The 23,866-nt window shown below is 41.4% G+C and overlaps 1 protein-coding gene across 6 annotated transcripts in view; it reads left to right on the top strand.

Annotated features, from left to right (window-relative positions):
• LOC124711403 (DNA ligase 4) overlaps positions 1-23,866 on the top strand; it is a 296,581-nt gene that overhangs the window by 166,671 nt on the left and 106,044 nt on the right. For 5 of the 6 annotated variants that reach the window (XM_047241458.1, XM_047241460.1, XM_047241461.1 and 2 more), the window contains 2 exons: positions 10,673-10,830; positions 19,531-19,853. In XM_047241458.1, the coding sequence (XP_047097414.1) occupies positions 10,673-10,830; positions 19,531-19,853 (481 nt within the window). The remainder of the gene's footprint in view (positions 1-10,672; positions 10,831-19,530; positions 19,854-23,866) is intronic. The other variant, XM_047241462.1, reaches the window with a different exon arrangement.

Here is a 23,866-nt window from a genome sequence, read left to right as displayed (position 1 = left end):
TGACGGCGGGCAAGCTGCTTGGTGCGGACCACTCCCCAATGACCTTGATGCAACAAGTCGAGGACCTTGGATTGGAGCACTTGGGGAACCACTACACGAAGCTGGTCATTCTCGGTGCGTAACAGCAAAACTCTGTGTGAAACAGACAACAGATGACGTTGCGGATAATAGCGACGAACCACAGTATCCAATATGTCCTTTGCCTTGGACGGCCAACCACGTTGAACAAAACGTAATAGTAAACTCAGATGAGGATCCGTAGCTGTCTCACGTGCCACCTGACGATAATCAATCGGAAAATCCCGGAGAGATTGATGCTCATCGGTGTCAATCTGATGGCAAGAGTCGTCAGAGGAATCGAAGACATCATCCGCAGCAATCGGCAATCTAGAAAGCGCGTCAGCGTTTGCTTGCTGAGCTGTAGGGCGATACAGTATCTCATACTGGTATTGTGATAACAAAAGAGCCCAATGTTGTAGGCTCTGAGCTGTCCGCTGAGGAACTGGTTTAGACGGATGAAACAGTGACGTCAGGGGCTTGTGATCTGTTACTAAATAGAATGGTCTACCATAGAGGTAGTGATGGAATTTTGTGACACCGAACACAATAGCCAACGCTTCCTTGTCCAATTGGCTATAATTACACTGAGCTTTGTTTAGCAATTTAGATGCGAACGCAATAGGACGTTCGGTGTTACCGACTCGGTGAGACAACACAGCACCGAGGCCGAAAGAAGAGGCATCACAAGCTAACACCAGAGGCTTGTTAGGGTCGTAATGGACCAGACAACGATCATTCAATAAAGCCTCTTTAAGCTGCTGAAAGGCTGATTGGCAATCAGCCGACCACACAAACGGAACATTCTTACGGCGGAGACGATGCAACGGTGCAGCAATCTGTGATGCATAAGGTATAAACCTAATATAATATGTCAATTTGCCAAGAACTGCTTGCAATTCATGCAGATTGCGAGGGGCGGGCAAATCACGAATAGCTGCTAAATGTGACTGGGAGGGATGAATGCCTTGAGCATTAATAACATGTCCCAGATACTCCATCTCCGTAAGGAAAAATGAACATTTATCGATGTTGCAACGTAGGCCTGCCTGAGACAACACTGTAAACAAACACTCCAAATTACGGAAATGTTCAGCAGGCGTCCGACCGGACACAACAATATCGTCTAAATAGTTGCAACACGATGGCACATTAGCCAGAAGTTGTGACAAAAAGCGCTGAAAAACAGCTGGAGCTGACGCACAACCAAAAGGCAAACACAGAAAACGGAACAACCCCAACGACGTGTTGATGACAAAATACTGTTGTGATTGCTCGTCGAGGGGCAATTGCAAATATGCTTCACGGAGATCAATTTTGGAAAAGAAACGAGCTTCCCCTAACTTATCCATCAGCTCGTCCAGTCTAGGCAAAGGAAAAGAATCAATGACAGTCTGAGGATTAACTGTCGACTTAAAATCAGCACACAAACGTAACTTGCCAAACGGTTTCTTTATAATAACTAAGGGAGAAGCCCACTGGCTCGCTGAAACGGGTTGAATAACACCGTTGTTTTGCCAATGGCGAAGTTCATCTGCTACAGGTGCCCGGAGGGCATGAGGCACTGGACGAGCACGAAAAAATCGAGGCTGAGCATTATCTTTTAACGTAATATGAGCGGCAAAGTTCGCAGCACAACCTAGTTCGTCTTTAAATATGTCACTGTATCGTTTACACAAATCAGTTATGCTGTCTTTCGGAACAACAACAGAATTAATTTGCAACACATTGTCTTGGATAGACAGGCCAAACAAGTCAAAACAGTCTAATCCGAAAATGTTTACACTGTCTGTAGCGCGGAGCACTGTGAATGAAACTGTTTTTGTATTGCCACGGAATGTGGCTGGCACGCTACATACACCTAACACAGGAATTTGTTCTCCACTATAAGTAGCCAAAGAATGTTTTGCCGCTGAAAGTTTAGGGCGGCCGATAGCCGCATACGTAGCACTATTTATGAGAGTCACAGACGCACCAGTGTCTAATTGAAAATTGAAGGTCTTATCCTGGATGCGTAGCTTCACAAATAGTTTATTACACTGTCTCTGGATCGGTGCAGTGGAGGCGGAAGACACAAAATCAGCGCGTTTAGCGCGTGTTCGCTGCTTACGACAACTCGTGGGTTGGGCGGGTGGAACAACAACTCCCGCTTCACTTGCAGTCTGTACATTACTTTTTACAGCGTTTGAATTACGCTTGGGTCGCATAGCAGAGGGCTGGGTGGGTGGCTTATTGCGAACTAGTTTATTACCCACACGAACCGTGGAAGAGTCTTTAAACGCGACCTTCTGGGCGAGCTGGCTTTGAAGAACATGAATATCCATGGGCTGGGCAGCACTAGAATTGTTCTTGCGTTTACGCAAACAAACAGTCTGGATGTGTCCTTTCCTTTGACAAAAGTGACAAACCGCGTTTCTCAACGGGCAACGTTCACGAGGATGAGCAAGAACACACTTAGGGCAAGACTTAACTCTATCATTTTGCACACGCGGCTGATGAATGTGTTTACCATGACGCGGCCGGCTAGTGTTTACAGTCTGACTCTGCCGGTGGGGCCGCGGGCGTGACATAACTTGCTTAGCACAGGCAATTTGAGAAATATATGGCTGATCTAATTCACACTCAGCATAGTCAAAAGTATCTTGGGCTTCAATGATGTTCATCACAGTCTGTAATGACGGGTCAGGCAACTTTAAGATAGCAGCACGAATACGAGAATCTGCAATGTTTTGAGTAATAGCGTCTCGTAACATGACATCACTGTAGGAAGCTCCACACACACAATTAAATCAGCACTGACGGGTGAGGCCCCGTAAATCTGTTAACCACTGTTTATTAGATTGATGTGGCAGTTTCTTTAATCTGAAGAACTTGAATCTGGCTGCTGCCACATGAACTCGCGACTCGAAATACTCAGCAAGCTTGTTAACAACAACGTCATAGTCTAAAGCTTCTGGCTTGGATTCCGGGAACAACTTACAAAGTAGTCGATAGACATCCACGCCTGCAGTGGAAATTAAATAAAGCTGCCGCTCAGTACCCGTGATTTTGTAGACTGTCATGTGCGCCTGCAACTGCGCGAAATATTATCGCCATTCTTCTCTTGATGCATCAAAAGCACGGAAAGGTGGTGCTGCCTGTGCTTGTTCCTTTTGTGTTGGAGGATTAGCCGCTTGTTTGGCGATTGCTTCCACCAGACTTTGTATTTGCTGACTCTGTAACAAGATCAACTGTTGTAATTCGGCAGACATAGTGAACACAAATTAAACCAGCCCCCAAAATTTTATCGCTATAATTAGTATAACCAGAAACAAGTTGAACCAGCTCTGCACACGAGTTTGGAAGCCCTCGTCGCCAGTTTTGTGGCGGCGTTCGTAGCGACAAACAATTCGCTGTAGAAACAGCTTACGAAGTCACCGCCACACTTTTAATAGCGGGCCGACCGGTCCGCTGGAACAGTGAACAGAAAGATGAAAACCCAAACACTCTGATTAAATAAAAGTCGGTACTTATCTTTATTAATGAAGATACAGAAACACAGTAGTGAACTCTGTGTCTACAGAAATCTGTCTAGTTCGAGTCGGAGCGGCTGGGTCAGCGTCGGCTGACGACAAACAACAACTCTGCTGCGATGAACACACAACTGACTAGCAAGTACACAATTCGGTGGCGAGTATACAACTGAGCGGCGAATACAGAACTGTCCTAGCGCTCGCGACTCCAGCGCTTAAGAAACCAGAAGCCAGCGGTGGCGCGCACAGACTTGCGGCGATTTCCTGTCTCACTGGCGCTGCTTATGCGGACGGCGTCCGGACTTTGATGCTGCCAACCTTTTGGCAGCAGGCTCGGGTGGCATTACTGGCTAGGATATAACATGCACAAACTTATTCCGACCTTGGATCGCCCCCGTTTGCGCCCGTTTACCGGTGTCTAGGCGGTTATGGTAAACAGTTAATTCCTCTACTGGGTCAATTCACTACCGACGTGACTTACAAATCAGTCACTCGGCCTATTACTTTTATTGTTGTCAGTGATGCGAACTCCGCTAACCTTTTTGGCCTGGATGCCTTTCAAGCTTTCGGTTTTTCTATCGCTGACACCATACAGTTGGTCTCCGAAGACGTTCCCTATCACTCATTGGAATCTTTGATCTCAGACTTTCCAGATATCTTTGAGGAGGGCCTGGTGAGTGTTTCAGATTTTGAAACTCACTTAAGGTTGAAGGCGTCGGCTCGCCCACATTTTCTACACGCGAGGCAGATCCCATTGGCTCTCCGCCCTCAGGTAAAGGAAGAGCTAGACCGGCTGACAGCCCTAGGGGTTGTTCTTCCCATTTCTTCTAGTGAGTGGGCTTCGCCTCTCGTTATTTTAAGGAAGCCCTCAGAAAAATTACGTCTTTGTGGCGATTTCAAGGCCACCATTAATTCCCAATTGGTGGTGGACACCTCTCCTTTGCCTTGTGCTGATGAATTGTTCTCCGCTGTGGCGGGAGACCAATATTTTTCGAAAATATCTTTCGGAGGCTTATCATCAGATACCACTTGATGAGGACTCCAAACGGCTGGCGGTCGTCAACACCCCGTTTGGCCTTTACCAATACCAGCGGTTGGCCTTCGGAATATCCAGTGCTCCGGCGATATTCCAGCGTTATCTTGAGCACGTCACGTCGACAATCTCTCATTGTATTAATTACCTGGATGACATAATTGTCACAGGCCGCAGCACGAAGGAACACTTGCACAACCTTCCCACCCTCTTTCTCAAATTCAGGTCTGTGGGCTTGCGTTGCAACATGCATAAGTCAAACTTCTTCCAACCGTCCATTGAGTATGTGGGCTACACCATCTCTCAGCACAGCATCCAGCCACTAGGAAGTTTGGTGCAAGGTATCGTCAGCCTTCCTCGGCCCGCTTCGCTGAAAGAGTTACAAGCTTTTTTAGGCAAGGTAGCCTATTACCACTGGTTCATTCCCAGGGCTTCCACCATAGCCCGCCCCCTGTACTGCCTTCTGCGCAAGGGTGTTCCTTTTGATTGGTCGCCTGCATGCGAGCGAGCGTTCACCTCGTTGAAGGACCTCCTCACGTCAGCGCCTTGTTTGGCTACTTTTGACCCCCATAAGCCGTTGGTCCTGGCTACAGATGGTTCGGAGTATGGGGTGGGGGCAGTCCTGGCCCATCGCAACGCAGATAGTTCCGAGCAACCACTGGCGTTTGCGTCTAAAACTCTTAGTCCCGCGCAGGCCCATTACTCCCAGGTGGAAAAAGAGGCTTTGGCCATTGTCTACGCTGTTACCAAGTTTCACCCTTTCTTGTATGGCACGAAGTTTCAGTTAATCACTGACCATAAGCCGTTAATATCGTTATTTGGCCCCGCCTCTCAGATTCCAGATAGGGTGGCCCACAGACTACAGCGCTGGGCCTTGTTCCTCTTTAAGTACCATTATGACATTCATTTTCGCCCTACCGGACAGCATGCCAATGCCAACGCTCTTTCCCGTCTTCCGGTGGGCCCGGATCCTATGTTCGATCGAGAGCAGATTATGTGTTTTCATTTGGATGTGGTGTCCTGCCAAGCAGTTGATGGCTTCCCGATCACTAGTTCACGAGTCACCAGGGAAACAGCAGCTGACCCGGTTCTCCGGCAAGTAGTTCGCCTCATTCAGCAGGGGTGGTCATCCCGCCTTCCAGGCCGGGCCTCGGACCCTCTTCGTAATTATTTTATTCTACGAGACCGCCTCTCGGTCTTGGAAGGAGTTCTCCTTCTGGCTACTGATGATACAGCTCCTCACGTGGTTGTTCCTACAAGTTTATGAAGGGAGGTCCTCACCTTATTACATGCGGGGCACTGGGGTGTTTCCCGTACTAAAACCTTGGCTCGTAGACATGTGTACTGGCCTGGTATTGACAGAGAAATTGAGCGCTTGGTGGCCGCCTGTTCCCAGTGTGCGAGCCAACAGGCATCTCCCAGGGCAGCGTTCTCTTCATGGCCGCCGGCAACCCAAGCATGGGAACATGTTCACATCGATTTTGCGGGCCCGTTTCTCAATGGCTTTTGGCTCATTGTCATTGATGCTTATTCCCGATTCCCATATGTGGTTTGCTGCTCCTCAACCACTTCAGAAGTTGCAATCCAGGCACTAGCAAAAATCTTTTCTGTGGAAGGTCTGCCAATGACCCTGGTCTGGGACAATGGACTGCAGTTTATTTCGCAGACCTTCCAGGATTTTTGTAGGCGCTTCGGTATTCGGCACGTTTGCTCTCCCCCCTTCCATCCACAATCGAATGGGGAAGCCGAGCGCATGGTGCACACATTTAAGACACAGATGAAAAAGTATGTGCACGAATTTCCTGCGGAGGAAGCATTGACGTTTTTCCTGACGGCATACCGGCCCACACCAATGGGAGAACGCAGCCCCGCACAGCTCCTCCATGGGCACCAACCTAGGACTCTGCTGCACCTCCTCCGGCCTGGTCCTCGCCAGTCTTCACAAAACGGAGTACCTGGCTTTCCACTGGGTATGTCAGTCTGGGCCTGTGGGTTTGGTCGCAATCCACGTTGCATACCGGCGGTGGTCCTGCGCCCAAATGGCCACCGGCTCTATACCTTGCAGGCGGTCGACCGGGTGGTACGTCGTCACCAAAATCAGCTACGTCCACGTTTGGGCACCCACCCTCCGACTTCTCGGACACCGGCTTCCCCATTGCCGGCACCCGTGTTGGTTTCTCAGGGGTTGTTACCGCCTCTCCCCACTCTGACTGTCGCACTGCGATGGTTCTCAGCCGTGGCAAACTCCAGTAGCTCCGGCACCGGCATCGCCATCGTTCGAGATGCCCCAGCGAGAGCCGGCCCCCCTCGCAGGCCCGGTTTCTCGGAGGCTGGTTCAACTGTGGTCGTCCCTTCCCCATCGTCCCCGCCACTGGGTCTTGCCCCTCCCGAGGTGGAACAGGATCCGGAGTTCGACAGCTTGTCACCCGTTCTGTCCCGAGCTCCGGTGGTGGGACGATGGAGGCCTCTTCGTGTGGGTCACTTCCAGTCGTATTCGAAGGCTCCGGCTCGAGGGTTGGCAGATCCCCTCGACTCCGGCCTTCCAATGGATGTGGAGGTCATCGCTCTTGCCCGACGCTCCACCTTTAGACGCAGTGGATCACAGTGGCTTCACCCCCCCAAAGGAGGAGGAGTGCAGTAGCCACCAGAAAGATCGCGGGAGGCGCACATCGGCACGGCGCGTCACGGATGGTAGTTGCCGCAAGTAGAGTCCTGTCCACCAGAGGGCACGCGAGAATTCGGACGCAACCTCTGCCGGTGTAACAACGACAACAACTCAGGCAGCACGGGCGGTGCCCAGTCAGTTAACATCGGACATGCCTAGGACACAGTCCCGGTCTATGCTAAGTGAAGTGCTACGTAAACGTGAACAGTGTTACTACACTTTCCATGACAGTTTACCATCCATTAGAACACTCTGGAATTTGGATTCTGTAGACTCACTAATCATATGCCCATCCCATGTATCAAAATGACACTTTTAGTTGAATTGCTTCAATTTATTTTCTGCAAGTCATGAATGTATTTCTTGAACTGCAAACAGAAACGGTAGCGGTCCCAGCACTGACCCATGAGGCACCTCCCACTTTATTCAAGGCACAATCAGACCCACATCATAGCCTTCCTAATTACTTTTGCTGTCTGTCCTTAAAGTATAAGATGAACCAGTTATGAACTCTGACTCTTATTCCATAATGGTCTAACTTCTGCAGTAATATTCTTTGATTAGTTCAAATTCCTTCGTAAAATCAAAGAACATGCATAGTGCTCACATCTTTTTGTTTAATCTATCTAGTACCTCACAGAGGAAAGAGAATATAGTGTTTCCAGTTTTTAAAGTAAGTATGAACTTCCAGCCTGGTTGAATAGCTATGGGGCAGCATCTTCTGTTAATTTGTGCAATGAAAAACCAGTCCAAAGTTGCAAATTTTACTTATTTTATTCACTTGATGACTAGTTTCAGGCCAAGACCCATTTTCAAATCATCATAACATAGTCAAAACTGGTATTTCAGTAGATGTGACCCACTAACACCACATGTAGAAACATGTGAGCCAATGCTGACCCTACAACTTAGAACATAGCTCGAAGCTTTATAACATTAAAGATATGTTTTGATCATGTTGACTAGAATACACTCTTTGAAATTCTTAAGGAAGCTGGAAACAAAAATAGTGGGAGAAAAAGATTATCTGCAACTTGTACGAAAACAAGACTACTTTTATGAGTACTTTCAACACAACAACAAGGTCATGTGTAGGGAATGGGACGTTTATTGGATCATTATCAGTTAGAGTTAGGAACAACACAGATTCTCCAATTGACTACTCTCAGCTTATCCTAAACTTCTTTGTTGTTTGCTGTAATTTATTTTGTTATATATCCTCAATTGCTTATGTTGGATGCACACTTAAGTTGTTTAATGTTAATGATCGTTTGAGCGCCTTGTACAATATTTTCTCTGGAGTTCGAATGGTGAATAATTGGATGACTCTAAAAGGTTATCAAATCAAATAACAAGACATGCAACACTGCCTAAATTTAAACTGGAGCCAGTGTACATCTATTTTTTAAATAATGCATATGATGATCAGCTTGCAGTTCATGAAGCACATTTCCTTTCATGAAATAATACCAATAATGTATGTAGACTTCACAGAGTCTAACTTATTTACACAAGTGGCAGCTAAATATCCATTCCTCACGTCCACCTTGTGTAAATAGTGATATACGAACTGAAGATGGCTGAACTCAACTGTAGCCAACACTGATTATGAAAGTGTGAGATTAAGTGCATATTAATGACTGTTACTGGTAGGTGACTGACATCTAAGGTGGCTGAACAGAGACTTGACACCACTGACAGACTCTTTTGTGATGTCAGTTGACTCACTGTGCACTGTCCTCAGTACCTATTTAAAGACTTGCATTGAAACATTTTTACAAAATCTTAAAATACAGATCAATTATATTTTTATTAAGAATATGAAAGACAGCAGTTGTAGGCAATATTTGTACACATGTAGTGGTGAAGTTTTTTAACTATTGGTTGTATATTTTTAAGTAGGTATCATACTGGGTTTTATTTTTATTATATCCTTTCTTCTAGAAGCGCTAGTCTTTCAAGGTTCACAGGACAGCTTCTGTGAAGTTTGGAAGATAGGAGATGAGGTACTGGCAGAATTGAAGCTGTGAGGATGGGTCGTGAGTCATGCTTGGGTAGCTTATTTGGTAGAATACTTGCCCGTGAAAGGCAAAGTTTCCAATTTCAAGTCTTGGTCCGGCACTCAATTTTAATTTGCCAGGAGGTTTCAGTTTTGATATTTTATGTAAACTAAATTTCTTTTTGTTGTATTATGTTTTATTTGTCCTGTTATCTAGAAAAAGCAGCTTATTCATAAGACTTTTGACAAATCAGTTTATAAGTATAAAGATGGAAGTGACCTCTATGCATAGTTATTTAAAATTATAAATAATACAGTGTGTGTATTTTTAAAATTACAAGGAATATGCTTCATACATTTATGTGTTTACGTAGTACACATCATAAAATAATCTTCAGTGAAATAAAAGCAATGGTGCTATAAATATGATGTAAATATGGATTTTATAAGGATATAAAAGAAAAAAATAGTATTTATAGTAGGTAACATAAATTTACTCGCCAAGCGGCAGCAGGGGAACACATACACAAAAAGGTTTAACTTTTACAAACTTTCAGAGCCAGTGGCTTCTTCGCCTGGCAGAAGAGTTGAAGGGGAATGAAGAGGGGTGAAGGAAAAGGACTGGAGAGGTTTAGGGAAAGGGGTACAGTTCACCGAAAAGTCACCCAGATGGATTTTCATGTGTATTGCTGCATGTAAAAATTATCCCCTGTCTCTTGCTATTTTCAGTACGACACCTGAAGATGGGCATATAAGTGCCCAAAACCGGTCATGTCCTAAATAAAAGAATCTTACAACTGCAGTTGTATTTTCAACTTGTGGTATCCCGAGAAAGTCTATTAATAAAGTTTCAAGAAACAAGTTTTAAATGATAGGATAAGATTAGAATAATTAATGCATGCCCAGAGGCATTCAAATAATCATTCATTCTGCACTCCATGTGTGAGTGGGATGCGAAGACACCCTAATGACTGGTACAATGGGACATTCTCTCTGCCATGCACCTCTCAGTGGTTTGCAGAATATAGATGTAGCTGTAGATGGAGATATTTACAGACATTCTTCCTACACACTGCTCATGGATAGAATGGAAAACACACAGTGTTTCCGGTATGCTGTGTTTCATCAACCACTCATCATTTAGTGGCTTTTGGAGGATGTGGGTAAAATCCTACCTATATCTAACACACAATTATCCAAGTAAAACTTAACAAATGTGGTGTAATGGTACATGATGTCTCTTTATTAAAAACAGGTATATTTTGTTCTTTATTTTCTTTATCTCAGAGCACAGTATTTTAATTCCTTTATCAGTTCACAAAACCCTTGGGCATTACTGATGTGATTTGCTTTGTTAACATAACATAAAAAAATTTCTGAGTTCCTCTTTCATGGAAATTTTCCAGAAAAAGCTTTGACTATACAGACATTTATGGCAGCAATGCAATGACAGGAGTTCTCACGCCACTGTTGTCGAAACAGTTGCAACCTGGTGTTCAAAGTTTCATTATTGATGGAGAGATGATGGTCTGGGACAAGAACATTGTCGCATTTCGATCCAAAGGTATGTGGCATTGTTTTTAGTTCAAAATTCTAATTACCTGATCATGAGCTATATAAAAAGGAAATAGGCTTTATGATGGATGGCTTACATATCCAGCTATGTTTACAAAAGTTTCTATTTCTCTTAGTTTATTTTACTTGCATAGTCATACAAGCTAGGACCATGTCCGTTCCTTTACTTGTTTCTGATGCATTGGTTTCCTGCTATACAGAAAATCTGCTGATGCACCAAAACATGAATCACATTATTGATATTAAATAACTTTGCAGCCAAGAAAGTTTTTATCCTGGAACAAAATTTCCACATATAGGCTAGTGACAATAATGTCTTTTGATTGTTATAAAGTTTGTAATTAATTTGAAATTAGACTCAGAACATAAAGAACAGGTACTAAATGCACCACACACAAAATTATGATCTATTACAACACTTTATGGTCCTCATTATCATCTTTTTCATTAAGATCTTCTGTGGCTTGAGGTTTTGAAGTTCAGATAAACTGCCGATACATGTTTGATTATGAAGTATTACTACTATGTAGATGCTGTAGACACTAAATAATGTTGTCAGCCCGAGATAACAACTGAGCACTGCAAAGCAACAAAATTGTGCTTTTTGCTTTGGGCCCATGTGCAAATGAATATCTGAGGAAGTGGTGAGACATCTTTTCATGAATGTCTGTGTGAGGATACACATATAGATAAAGCTGGTTCACCATAAGGTCAACAGATGTCAGTAGCATGGTTGCCTGCTACAATTTGAAAATTTATGACGGTGTGCTTTAGGTTCTTCTGGTTCTCACACACTAAGGAGCTCCTTGTCATACATGGAATACTTCTTCTGGGCCATAGTGAAAAAAAAAAAGAAAAAAAGCTTTATCTTGCCACTGTCACACTGCAGCACCAGCCATAGAATCTGATGCATCCACAAATAATGCAAGTTGATCATATAAATCAGGAAATGTGAAACGTGCGGTATTTTCAAGATCCTCTTTGCATTTTGGAACAACAGTTGCTTCTTCTGCCTAGTCAAATATGTCGTTGGTCATTTTTGGTTTTTCCTTTTAGGAAATAATTCAACAAAACATGGTTTTCAGCAGCATGTTCCAAATGCCATCAATAAAAATTGATGATTCCTAAGAATGCTCTAAGTTCACAAACTGGTTTGGGTCATTTGTAGTTTCTTATTGCTACAATCCTTTCTGGTTTTGGCTTCATTCCTGTGGGTGTAATTAAGTGTTCTAAGAATGTTAGCCATTGTACACCAAATACTGATTTTCCAACATTTATTACAACAAGATACATATTTAACTACTTAAAGAATAAATTTATATGCTCAACTTGTTGCTTCAGAGATTCACATAAATATAGTTTTCTTACAATTTCATTTATAAACCTCTGAAACGTGCTAGGTGCATTGCAAAGTCTGAAGGATATACAATTAAATTCATAAAGACTAATTGGTGTAATAATAGATGATTCTGGTTTATCTTCTTTGGTGGATGGAATTTGTTAATAGGATTTGAATAGGTTAATTTCTGAGAATATCTTTTTATTCATCAAATTTACATGACCAACTTTTAGAACTGGACACCAGCCTGGGAGAGTCATGTCATTCAGATGCTACAATCTCCACAAACTCGCCACTGGCCATTTAGCCTCATAGCAAGGTGTAGTGGACCAGCCTACTGTGCTTGTGATGGATGTATAATACCATTCCTTAACAGGTAGTGAAATTCTTTTTTAGCAGTTTGCAATTTATGTGCATCCAATCTACAAGCCTTGCTGTATGCTGGTGGACCATTAGACATTGTGATGTAATGCTACACTTTAGGCTTCAACACTGTGGTAGTATATTTTTTTTAAAAAAATAATATATTTGATTTGTTTGGTGAAAATCTTACGTAAAATTGTAATTTCCTATTTCTGTTGTGGTACCGTATTTACTCGAATCTAAGCCGCACTCGAATCTAAGCCGCACCTGAAAAATGAGACTCGAAATCAAGGGAAAAAAAAATTCCCGAATCTGAGCCGCACCTGAAATTTGCGACTCGAAATTCAAGGGGAGAGAAAAGTTTTAGGCCGCACCTCAAAATCGAACCAAAGTTGGTCCATTGTAATATGAGACACAATTTACGTCGAATGAATGACGATACAGCGACAGTAGTTTGGTTTGAGTCGTAAGCTTAGCAGTTAAGCTTTACTAGGTAGCCAGTGCTATGCGTCAGGCGCTCCGTCCGTATTTATGCGAGTACCATTCCTTTTTCACGTGCTCTGTCTGGTTTGAATCGATTGCTTATTTTGCTTTGATCTGATAAGTGCCGTTTTCTTTGTTATAGGTGTTCACGTCATCCTAAGCTGAAAATGCATTACTGGACTGTCATGCATTGTTTGTCGCATTCTGACAGTGCGTGTTTACGGCCTGTCGCCGCTCGCGGCACGGCTTGCTTTTGTGCGCGCTACCGCCGCTTACAATTAAAAAAAAAAAAGAGAGAGGGGAATCATCTCATTAGCGAAACAATGGCAAGAGACTGCTATTTGTTGTTACTTACACTTTCTTTGATAATGCTCAACAAGAACCAAATAATAGACTGCGTATTTCAGAACATGTTCTGAACGAGAGTTCGGCGAAAATTTTTCTCCGTTTGAAAATCTTTGCGGCCGCTTCTGTAGTACATCAAATTCTGCACAGAAATTTGAGTCATCTTAGATTTAAAAATCTAGTCAGTTGCCATACTTCATTTCTGACTGTATCACTATTAGGCATAAGAATAATACGAATATAAACATGACACGATACGTATATTCTTCCGCGTTTGCTGTTGTCTCACTCTAGTTTCGTAGTTTATTAGGCAGGATTTAAATGAGATAGCAGCAAACGCGAAAGAATACATGGCAAAATGTTTATATTCGATTATTCTTATGGTGAAGAGAATACTGCATGTGATTCACATTTCATCAGGTTCCTATTAGCAACCAACTCTTCTCACTAGTAGGAAAAAATTCAGAACGTAGAGTTGGCCATATTGACAAACATCCTAAACAGTCTTGCCAGTCGGATTTTCGTAGTACATTGAAATTCTGTTACATTCGAAGATGAACAATACGGAATTTGTATTTACTTCGTTGGATAATGTATGAAAATGCAGTGGTCGAAACTCGGGGCGGAGAAAAAAAAAGCTCGTCTTCCACCTTTTTTTTTTTTTTTTACTGACGCAGAGGTTTTGGCGAAAGTATTTATCTTTGTGCCTACAAAGCATACCTGTGTAGCGCTACATATATTCGGCAGCAGAAGTTATAGTTGTAGCGCCACCTACCAACATTTTTCAGAACTTCCGCTTGCTTTTCACTCAATTCTAAGCCGCAGGCGGTTTTTTGGATTACAAAAATCGGAAAAAAGTGCGGCTTAGATTCGAGTAAATAAGGTACTTGATTTAAAGAGAAATGGTCATCAGGGAGAAACTTCTTGGCAAATTCAAATATGGCGGGCAATACAGACGATAGTAATCAGCTGGTAGAGCCATCTATCGGTAGGTCCGGTAGTTGAGCATCCCTCATTTCGCTAGCTTTAGACGCCTGTATTACACAGAATGTTGTAATAAACATTAGTTCTCAGGGGGCCCGATGGTAAGTGGTTACATTATGTACCAATTTTATTAATGATTGAACCTTTAATTTAATTTTACTGACTTTAGAATATTGAATGAGAAAAACAGAGAGCTCTCCTGCATTTACATTTAATAAATGATTTAATAAGAATAATGGTTTTGCCTTTGTAATGGCCAACCTATGCTGCAAGAGAAATGGTGGTTCTATCCGGAGCACTCAGTTAAAACCTTTGAATCAGAAGTTTTTACCTTTGACCCATTGGCAGCATGAATACTGAAATCACAGGATTTACCTTTCTTGCTTCTTGAAACTTGTATAACAGACAAATCTGTACCACTGTCTACCAGAAAATATCTTCCACAATTTTGATCTTTAACAAATAGGTGACATTGGTGGCTTGATGTGAGTACTGGGGTAAAACACTCAGCCCTGTTGTGTCTACCCTCTCTACTTTTCCTTATTTTGCCAATGGCAAGAATGAACACATTTTTCAGGCTTACATCATGTGCCAAATTTAGAATGACAATAGTAATATTTACCATTTTTATCAAATTTTGCTCTGCTTCTAGATCTACTGCATGATCTTTGCCTACATGCTTTTCAAAACATCTTAATCTCATTTTCCAATTATTAAATTTTTAAGAGAAGAGCATGGACTGACAGGGATGATGATTTGATGAAATGAACTGAATTGACACGCAGTTTGAACTTCCTCGACAAGAGTGCATTTCAATTATGATGTGCTATTTGAACTGTCTTATCCACTGTTTCATCAGATATAACTAAAATACTTTGAATACTACTAGGAAGTTTGTCAAGCCATTGTGATTTTAAGATCTTGTCTGACACATTAGTACCTGCACAGCTGTGCATTTTTCTTATCAATTGGCTAGGATTCTTGTTGCCAAGTTTTAAACCACTCAAAAGTTTTTAAATGTGTTGCTCTTCACTTTCTTTAAATATGGTGAAAAGTCGTTCTTTTACAAGAGAATATTTATTGTTCTCATCACTTGTAAGTAGATCACATATATTTTCAACAAATTTTGGCTACAGGTCTTTAGCTATACCAGTGATCATTGCACTTTGACTAAACCAGATATCTGGTTTCTCAGTCAAAAATGACAGTAGCTTAATGGTTACCTCATCAACTTCCAGTTTGTTTTCAGGATTATTCCCCTCACATCCATTTTCTATCAACATTAAGCCTACTTTTAAACACAGTATGTGACAAATTCAAGTTTAAAAAAATCACATTGAAAATTTTGCTGCAAATTTCGTTGCAAATGTCATGCCACCAATCATGTCGGGGTCACCAATTTATTTAAGGACTCAGTTTAACATGGATCTTTCTATTTATTTTTTTATCTTGCACACAGTGAAAACTGAATTACAATAACAATGGAGTTACAACTTTCTTCTTTTGTCAAATACCAGAGATGATAATGCTATCATGCCAACATTACCTTTGCAAACATGCTATAGACATAGAAATACTAATAGCAGTTTTTCGTGTTCCCACTTGTTCATTCTGCACATTCATCACTTACATAAATTGTACTTTTTACAGTCTAATTTTTAGATGTATTGGACTTGTATAATTGTTCTTGAACACCTGGTGCACAGCTAGGGTAACATAATGAGGATAGTAATTCTGACAGTATCATTACCGCCCTTCTGTACAACTGCTTTCTTTGTCACATCTAATAAGCATGATATTCAAGTCGAGTGTTGAGAACAGTCAATATGTTTGTTCTGTTACATTGTTCATTAGCTACCTAGATGGATATTCTATTCCACAGAGTCTCTATATTTTAGTGATTGTACTATATTTTGCATACTATCAGCTGAAAATTTATTGAATTCAGAGAGAGCCCCAATGTTTTGGTTTGCAATTGTGTGTACATAGCAAATATGTTCAAATAGTGTTGGTCATTTTTAGTGTGTTACTTGTCTGAGTCATTGTCTGTTGCCTTCTCATTGCTTGGGCAGTCATAATGCACTTAGTGTGCTGCTAATTCTTGGTTTTTGGTAGTAACATTTAGTAAAGCTGCATTTTGGAGAATGCATGGTATCTGAAAATGACTCAACAGTCATGTATGATTGTGAGTATGGAGACAAGACATGAAAGATGTCATTATGCCTGCTACAAAACATGTAAGTTGCTGCATGACATTGTTAACATCGGAAAATGGATGAGAAGGTCAGCTCAAATCAACATATCAGGCACAATATACAATAGAATAGTGTAGCTTCTATCCTATGCAGATGATGTGGATATTATTGCAAGAACAGAACTAGCTACTAAAGAAGTGTATAAGGCACTGGTGGCAGCAGCAATAAAAGTGGGACTGGAAGTAAAATCAATAAAACCAAATACATGTGACTAATATGATCATAACTAAATACAGTGTTAGAAATTGACCAGGCGCAAATAGAATCTGTTAGTGAATTTGGCTATCTAGGACCACTGATAGTGTCACAGAATGATATTAGTATGGAAATAAAGCAGCGCATCCACCTAGCCAGAAATTTGTCCAAGCACAAAGTATCAGTTGTATAAGACTTTAGCACATCTAGTATTAACATATGGCTTAGAAACGTGGACATTGACACAACAGTGTTAAGAGCTAATAGGATGTTTTGAATTAAATGTGTTAACTCAAAATCTAATGAATGCGGAGCATAGCATAGACAATATAATTTTGAACTTTACGTATTATATAAAGACCTTGAAATCATAAAGTTCATTAAAGTAAACCATCTGAAGTGTGTCGGCCTTCTTTTTTTTTACATGGAATATGAGAACCAACAAAAATAGCACTGCTGTAAAATGATACTTAGATGACATACAAGTAGTTTTAAAAATTATTGGTGGCAGAGGATGGGACGCAAGTTTTGTTAGAGCATAATTCCACAGATACACATGCAAAATATCTGCATAAAACAGGTCCACATGACAAATGTGACTAATTCAGAAGTGGTACTTTCAAGAGTATAAGCTATTCTCTTGACCATACCATTTCTGCCACCTCTGTATTATGGTACCACATTTGTTATGTGTATGTGTTTTATGCAGCTGTCTTGCAAGTGTATTAGTAGAATTATGTCCTAACAAACACTTGAAATACAGACAATGGTTTGAGAATGAATATTATCATTCAAGACTAGTCACCACTAAGAATTTTGCTGATTATGCTGTGGTGTACGGGAAGGTGTCGTCGTTGAGTGACTGTAGGAGGATACAAGATGACTTGGATAGGATTTGTGTTTGGTGTAAAGAATGGCAGCTAACTCTAAATATAGATAAATGTAAATTAATGCAGATGAATAAGAAAAAGAATCCTGTAATGTTTGAATACTCCATTAGTAGTGTAGCGCTTGACACAGTCACGTCGATTAAATATTTGGGCGTAACATTGCAGAGCGATATGAAGTGGGACAAGCGTGTAATGTTAGTTGTGGGGAAGGCAGATAGTCATCTTCGGTTCATTGGTAGAATTTTGGGAAGATGTGGTTCATCTGTAAAAGAGACCGCTTATAAAACACTAATACGACATTTTCTTGAGTACTGCTCGAGCGTTTGGGATCCCTATCAGGTCAGACTGAGGGAGGACATAGAAGCAATTCAGAGGTGGGCTGCTAGATTTGTTACTAGTAGGTTTGATATCATGCAAGTGTTAGGGAAATGCTTCAGAAACTCGGGTGGGAGTCTCTAGAGGAAAGGAAGCGTTCTTTTCGTGAATCGCTACTCAGGAAATTTAGAGAACCAGCATTTGAGGCTGACTGCAGTACAATTTTACTGCCGCCAACTTACATTTTGCTGAAAGACCACAAAGATGAGATAAGACAGATTAGGGCTCGTTCAGAGGCATATAGGCAGTCATTTTTCCCCCTTTCTGTTTGGGAGTGGAACAGGGAGAGAAGATGCTAGTTGTGGTATGAGGTACGCTCCGCCACGCACCGTATGGTGGATTGCGGAGTATGAATGTAGATGTAGATGAAATTGTATGCTGACAGTAACCTGTTCGAAAAATAATTAATATGGTTAGTCAATTATTTACAATAATTTTGTTTTTACTTAAGATTTTTTTTTCTGCATTTATGCAGTTATTTTACTGTCCCTACAACTGGTGTTGGAAAAAGAACAACCACCACTTGTCTTTCTATTCATATTTTCATTGGTGAAATTTATTTCAGTTGGAGTACCCATATTCAGTGACTTAGGGTGCAAATGTAAATACATGAACAACTGCTGTCTGTTGAAGTTGTTATCCACAATAACCAAAAGTGTTGATCATTGACTATGCAGCACTTTTAATAATACTGCATTATTTCTCAAGATGCTACAGAATGAATGTAGTTATTTCATATGTTAAGAAAGTCACTGCTACATTTCACTGATACTAGTACCACACTTTAATGTGACCTTTCTTCTGATCAGTAAAAGTCAGCTGACTTTGGGCTGCTATAGAATCTTTACACTTGTTGCCAATCTTAACTATTTAAAAGTTTTATGTGCCATAGCAATAAAGTAGCCATTGTGAAAACAGTGATTCCTGTGTGGTGTTGTGTGTAAGGGTTGTTAGTGGCACATATTCCAACATACTGTCAGTGACCAACACACTCATAAAAAATTATTTGCTTTAGTCTATGGTCAGAATTGTTATTTCATTAGGCAAGATAATTGTGACTATAGATTAAAGAAAATATTTTTTTCTGTTTTTATCAAAAAAATGAGTACAAATGCTGTATCTGGTCCTTCTAGACATTCACCATCAACATTCACATCACTTTCGTGATACGTTAACCTATTACATGTTTTATATGTATATATAAGCTATAATGTGGCTGCCCTGGCTAGCGGAAGCAGGGCTTGTCCAACCAATTGCCAGCTGTTTCACCTGAAAGTGTTTGATTAGTACATTTTGTACTTTGTACCATGAGCCATTGAACACAAGAGACTTGCATAAAATGAGTTTAAATTAATAATATAAAAAGCAAAAAGTAACTAGTTGAAATTGTTTCTCCACTGCTAATCTTTGCAAATATCTCACCATTCTACATTTAATTTAATATGTATCTTACTCCCTAGGTGACAACATTAACGTCAAGTCATTGGAGGGTGGTAGCTATTTACAACCATGCTATTGTGTGTTCGACATACTTTTTTATAATGGTGAAGTTTTGACTAATAAGCCATTGTGTGACCGTATCAAATATCTCAACAGTCTCATTACTCCTTGTGAAGGGGTTGTGTTACAAACAGAAAGAAATATAGTGAAGACCAAGGATGAAGTGATAGAATGTTTAAATGAAGCCATTGACAATAAATTAGAGGGAATAATCCTTAAAGATCCAGAGTCAGTGTACAAACCAAACTCGAGGAAAGCTGGATGGTTCAAAATAAAGCCTGAGGTATGTATTCGTTTAGTTGTATCTTCAACATATTCTTAATATGTTAATAAAACACAAAATTGAAATCAAATAATGATTTAAACACAGACCACCTCTTACTTTAGTTACAACTTATTGAGTGGGGGGGGACAGGTGTCTAACAAAGAAGTAACTATTGTTGAACTGTTTGTTTTGTCTCTCTCTTTGTTCTTCTCAGGGGATAGTGCTCACCTTGTCCTTGGAACTCGGTAAGCTAAATGTTCCTCCTGCATTGTGCTAAATGGCTTGTACCAGGGGGAGCTCTACCTGTGTTGAGTTGATAGAGATTTGTTGAACTCAGCTCTCCTGAGATGGAATGTCTGGGAGTTTCCTTGTGAGTTCCTGCCATTCCTCATCTAATAGTGGAAGGTGGGAAATCTACATCCAGTATTGTGATAGAATTGTCTTTGCCTCTGGTTAAAGCCCTCCACCTCACACCAAACCGGAGGACCGCAAGACGATGCTGCAAAATGTTAGCCCTGCTTCCACCCCTTGAGTGAGAATGGGTGTCTTCACTGATGCAGTCAGCACCTGTGGAAATAGAGGATGACCTGTGAACCCACGTGGCAGGCACCATTTTTGTCAAATGACAGTGATTTGTAGCAGGGCACACGCGGTGTGCTCAGTCACTTCCAGCAGAGCCTGCTCCACATCTGAACATCTCAGAGTTGGACAACCCCTCCTTGCCCCCTGCAAGGAAACAGAATGAACACTATAAAATTGTTAAGGCTTTCATGGCCACTTGTTGAAAAACTGCCTATTGGCATGTGTCTCGTATTCTTCAGGTGACGTCCATCTGATGATTTTTCTGACGCTTTACCAGCACGAGTGGCTGGCATTGTCAAAGTTTCAGCCTCCAATGCTGGTGGTGGACTGGAACCAAGCTCGCAGCCACAGACTGCATGTACGTGGCATGCCAATATCCAAGCACTTCTCCACAGTCATTTTCGGTGTGGTTCTCCTCTCACTACCTGCAATGGTCGCTTGCTGCAGTGGGGGGGTAGCCAGGATCCGTTTACGTGGAGGCTTTATTCCTTCTTGCTGAAGCTATTTTTGTGTTTGTGTATTTCTAAAGCATCTCTCAACAAGCGGGTGTGATAGCTCTTATCTACAGCCAGAACTCTCGTGTTGGTGAATTTTACTATGTGGTCAATCTCACACAGTAGGTGCTCTGCCATGGCCAATTTCTACACCTGTCACAATTTGCAATGTTGCTTGTGTTCTGTGATACTGCTGTTGAGTGATCATCTAGTCATTCCAACATAAACTTTTCTGCACGTGCATGGGATGCGGTATATTCCTGACATTGCAAGTGGGTCTCTTGTATCCTTTGCTGATCTGAGACACCCTCTGATCTTCTTTGTCTGTTTGTAAATAGTCTTTATGCTATGTTTGTGCACTATATGGCTCATTCTGTCCATCACTTTGGGAAAATATGGCAGAAAGGCCATACCCAACATTTATTTTTCTGATGCGTTACTTTGCCGAGTGTTTAACTCTGTTATTCTTCTAATATAACTGGTGGAGTACTCATTGCTCCTCAGAACACCTTCCAGGTGTTGCATTTCACATCTGAAGTGCTGTGGTTAACATATTCATCTTGCTTGCATTACAAGTGTATTAATCATCCCTCTTTTCTGGCTGAGATGGTGATTTGCTAGTCTGTTCAGGTATCAGTCCATGTATGTCAGTTTTTGATATAGATATATAGAATTACACAAACACAAGAATAACTGCAGCAAGAAGGAATAAAGCCTCAAAGTAAATGGATCCTGGCTCTCCGTGCTGCAGTGAACAAACATTGCAAGTAGCAAGAGGAGAACCGCACCAGAAATGACTGCAGAGAAGCACTTGAACATTGCCGTGCAATGTACACATATTCTGCGGCCGTGAGCTTGACTCCAGTCCACCACCAGCAATGGAGGGTGAAACTCTTGACAATGCTAGTGACTCATGCTGGCAAAATGTTAGAAAAATCATCAGACAAACATCGGCCAAAGAACCTGAGACAGAAGCCAATAGGCAGTTTGTCAGAGTGGACACTGTCCTTCTTTCCCACTATTTCCCTAAAGGGCTTCATCACTAGCTTAACACTGGAGTTCCCAATGAGAAGCAATCTGACCCCCTTGTGCTTGTTCGCACCTTTCAGGATGATATTCGGAGAAGCTGCAATGCTAGAAAATTGTACCATAATGCAGAAAGACCTGCAGAAGATTGACGCTTGGTGCAAGAATGGACTGTTGACCCTCACTTTAAACAGGCGTACTGTCTTGCACATAAATAGACAGAAGGGCGTATTATTACACAAGTGATGAAGAAACACTGGAAGCAGTCACATCCACAAAATATCTATGAGTATGAATACAGGGCAATTTAAAGTGGAACAATCACATAAAGGATAAGGCACATATCAGACTGAACTTCATTGAAAGAATCCTCAGGAAGTATAGTCCACCCACAAAGGAGTTAGCGTACAAAACCCTCATTCAACCAACACTTGAATATTTCTTGTCAGTCTGAGATCTGTACTAGGTAGGATTGATAGAGGAAATAGGGAAGATCCAAACGAGAGCAGCTTGTTTCATTAAAGGTTTGTTTAGATCGTGAAGAAGTGTCAGAAAGATGCTCAGCAAACACCAGTGGCAGGTGCTCCAAGAGAGTCATTCTGCATCATGGTGTGATTTACTGTTAAAATTCCGAAACCATTGATTTTTAGAAGAGTCAACCAATAAGTTGCTTCCTTCTACATAAATCTTGAGAAAACACAGTGAAGTATAAAATTAGAGAGGTTTGAACTTGTAAGGAGGCTTACTAACCATCATTCTTCTGATGAACTATTCGCAGCTGCAAAAGGAAATGGACGAATTGGAAATGGGCCACAAACATGGGTTCTACAGCATGTGGGAATTTAGGGTATTGAAGCAACAGCTGAAATAGGTACAGATGTCTGCGTGGAAAATACAGTTTCGCAGCTGCCTCACTATTGAGAAATATAATCATGCATCTCTTAAAGGAGGGGTGACTAGGGATAAAGCTCGACAATCTATGGTTGGTAAAACAGACAAATGACTGAGGCATTCTTCATTCTGGCAGCATGGCTGAGAGGAAGTATTTTTAATGCACCTCCAGATAGGACACTTCTCCAGCACATGGATTTCTCCTCTGGTGAGAGGCCCAACCAATGGGCAGTGCTTATTGTGTACAGATGTCTATGAGTTACATTTTAGCAGAATGTATTTTATATCAAGATATAAGGAGAGAAACTGGCTTACCAGCTTAACTGCCCATTATTGTGGGAAATAAAGACTCAAATGTGATTTGTGTTTTAAGCTACTACATAATGACTGACTTTCAACTTCGGTAATTATATTTTAATGTGTTTTCAGGGTGGCTGGTTCATCCTATTATTTCCCAAAGATCAGTCAGTCACTCTTCCATGTCATATTGTGTTAACTATTTTGTGGTAATTGTCGGTGTGTTTTAACAATTGGTTTTACAAAAGAAATGAGTTTTACATATTTTGTTGGTCTGTGTAAAAATGTGTGTATGAGTTAATGAGAGTGGAGTGGGTTAGGTGAGATTTATATTTCATATTTTACCTTTTGGGACATAATTTTTAAACAGTATTGCCATATTTGTCTCCAATTTGTTTAGTTAGGGCACTGATGACCTCACTGTTTGTGCCCATACATACCACCAATCTTCTTCTCCTCCTACTCCTCCTCCTCCTCCTCCTCCCTCCTCTGACATGGTCTGTGCCTGTGTTCTAAGGAGGGAGGGGGGTTGATGGAGGAGGGGGGGTGGGGGTGGGGGAGTTGCATGTGTGTCTTGTGTTCTCACCCACATGATATGAAGAGGAACAGAAATTCTAGATTGAGCAGCAATTTTCTCTATATTTTCATGGGCCCGTCTGCTTCTCAAAAGTTTTATCTGTACAGCCATGGTGATCTGTCCTAATCACATTGTTAACATACTGTTCAATAATGTTACAAAAA

Source organism: Schistocerca piceifrons, chromosome 8 (genome assembly GCF_021461385.2).
Source record: "Schistocerca piceifrons isolate TAMUIC-IGC-003096 chromosome 8, iqSchPice1.1, whole genome shotgun sequence".
NCBI classification, from domain to species: domain Eukaryota; kingdom Metazoa; phylum Arthropoda; class Insecta; order Orthoptera; family Acrididae; genus Schistocerca; species Schistocerca piceifrons.
This window is presented reverse-complemented; position numbering and strand designations above follow the sequence as displayed.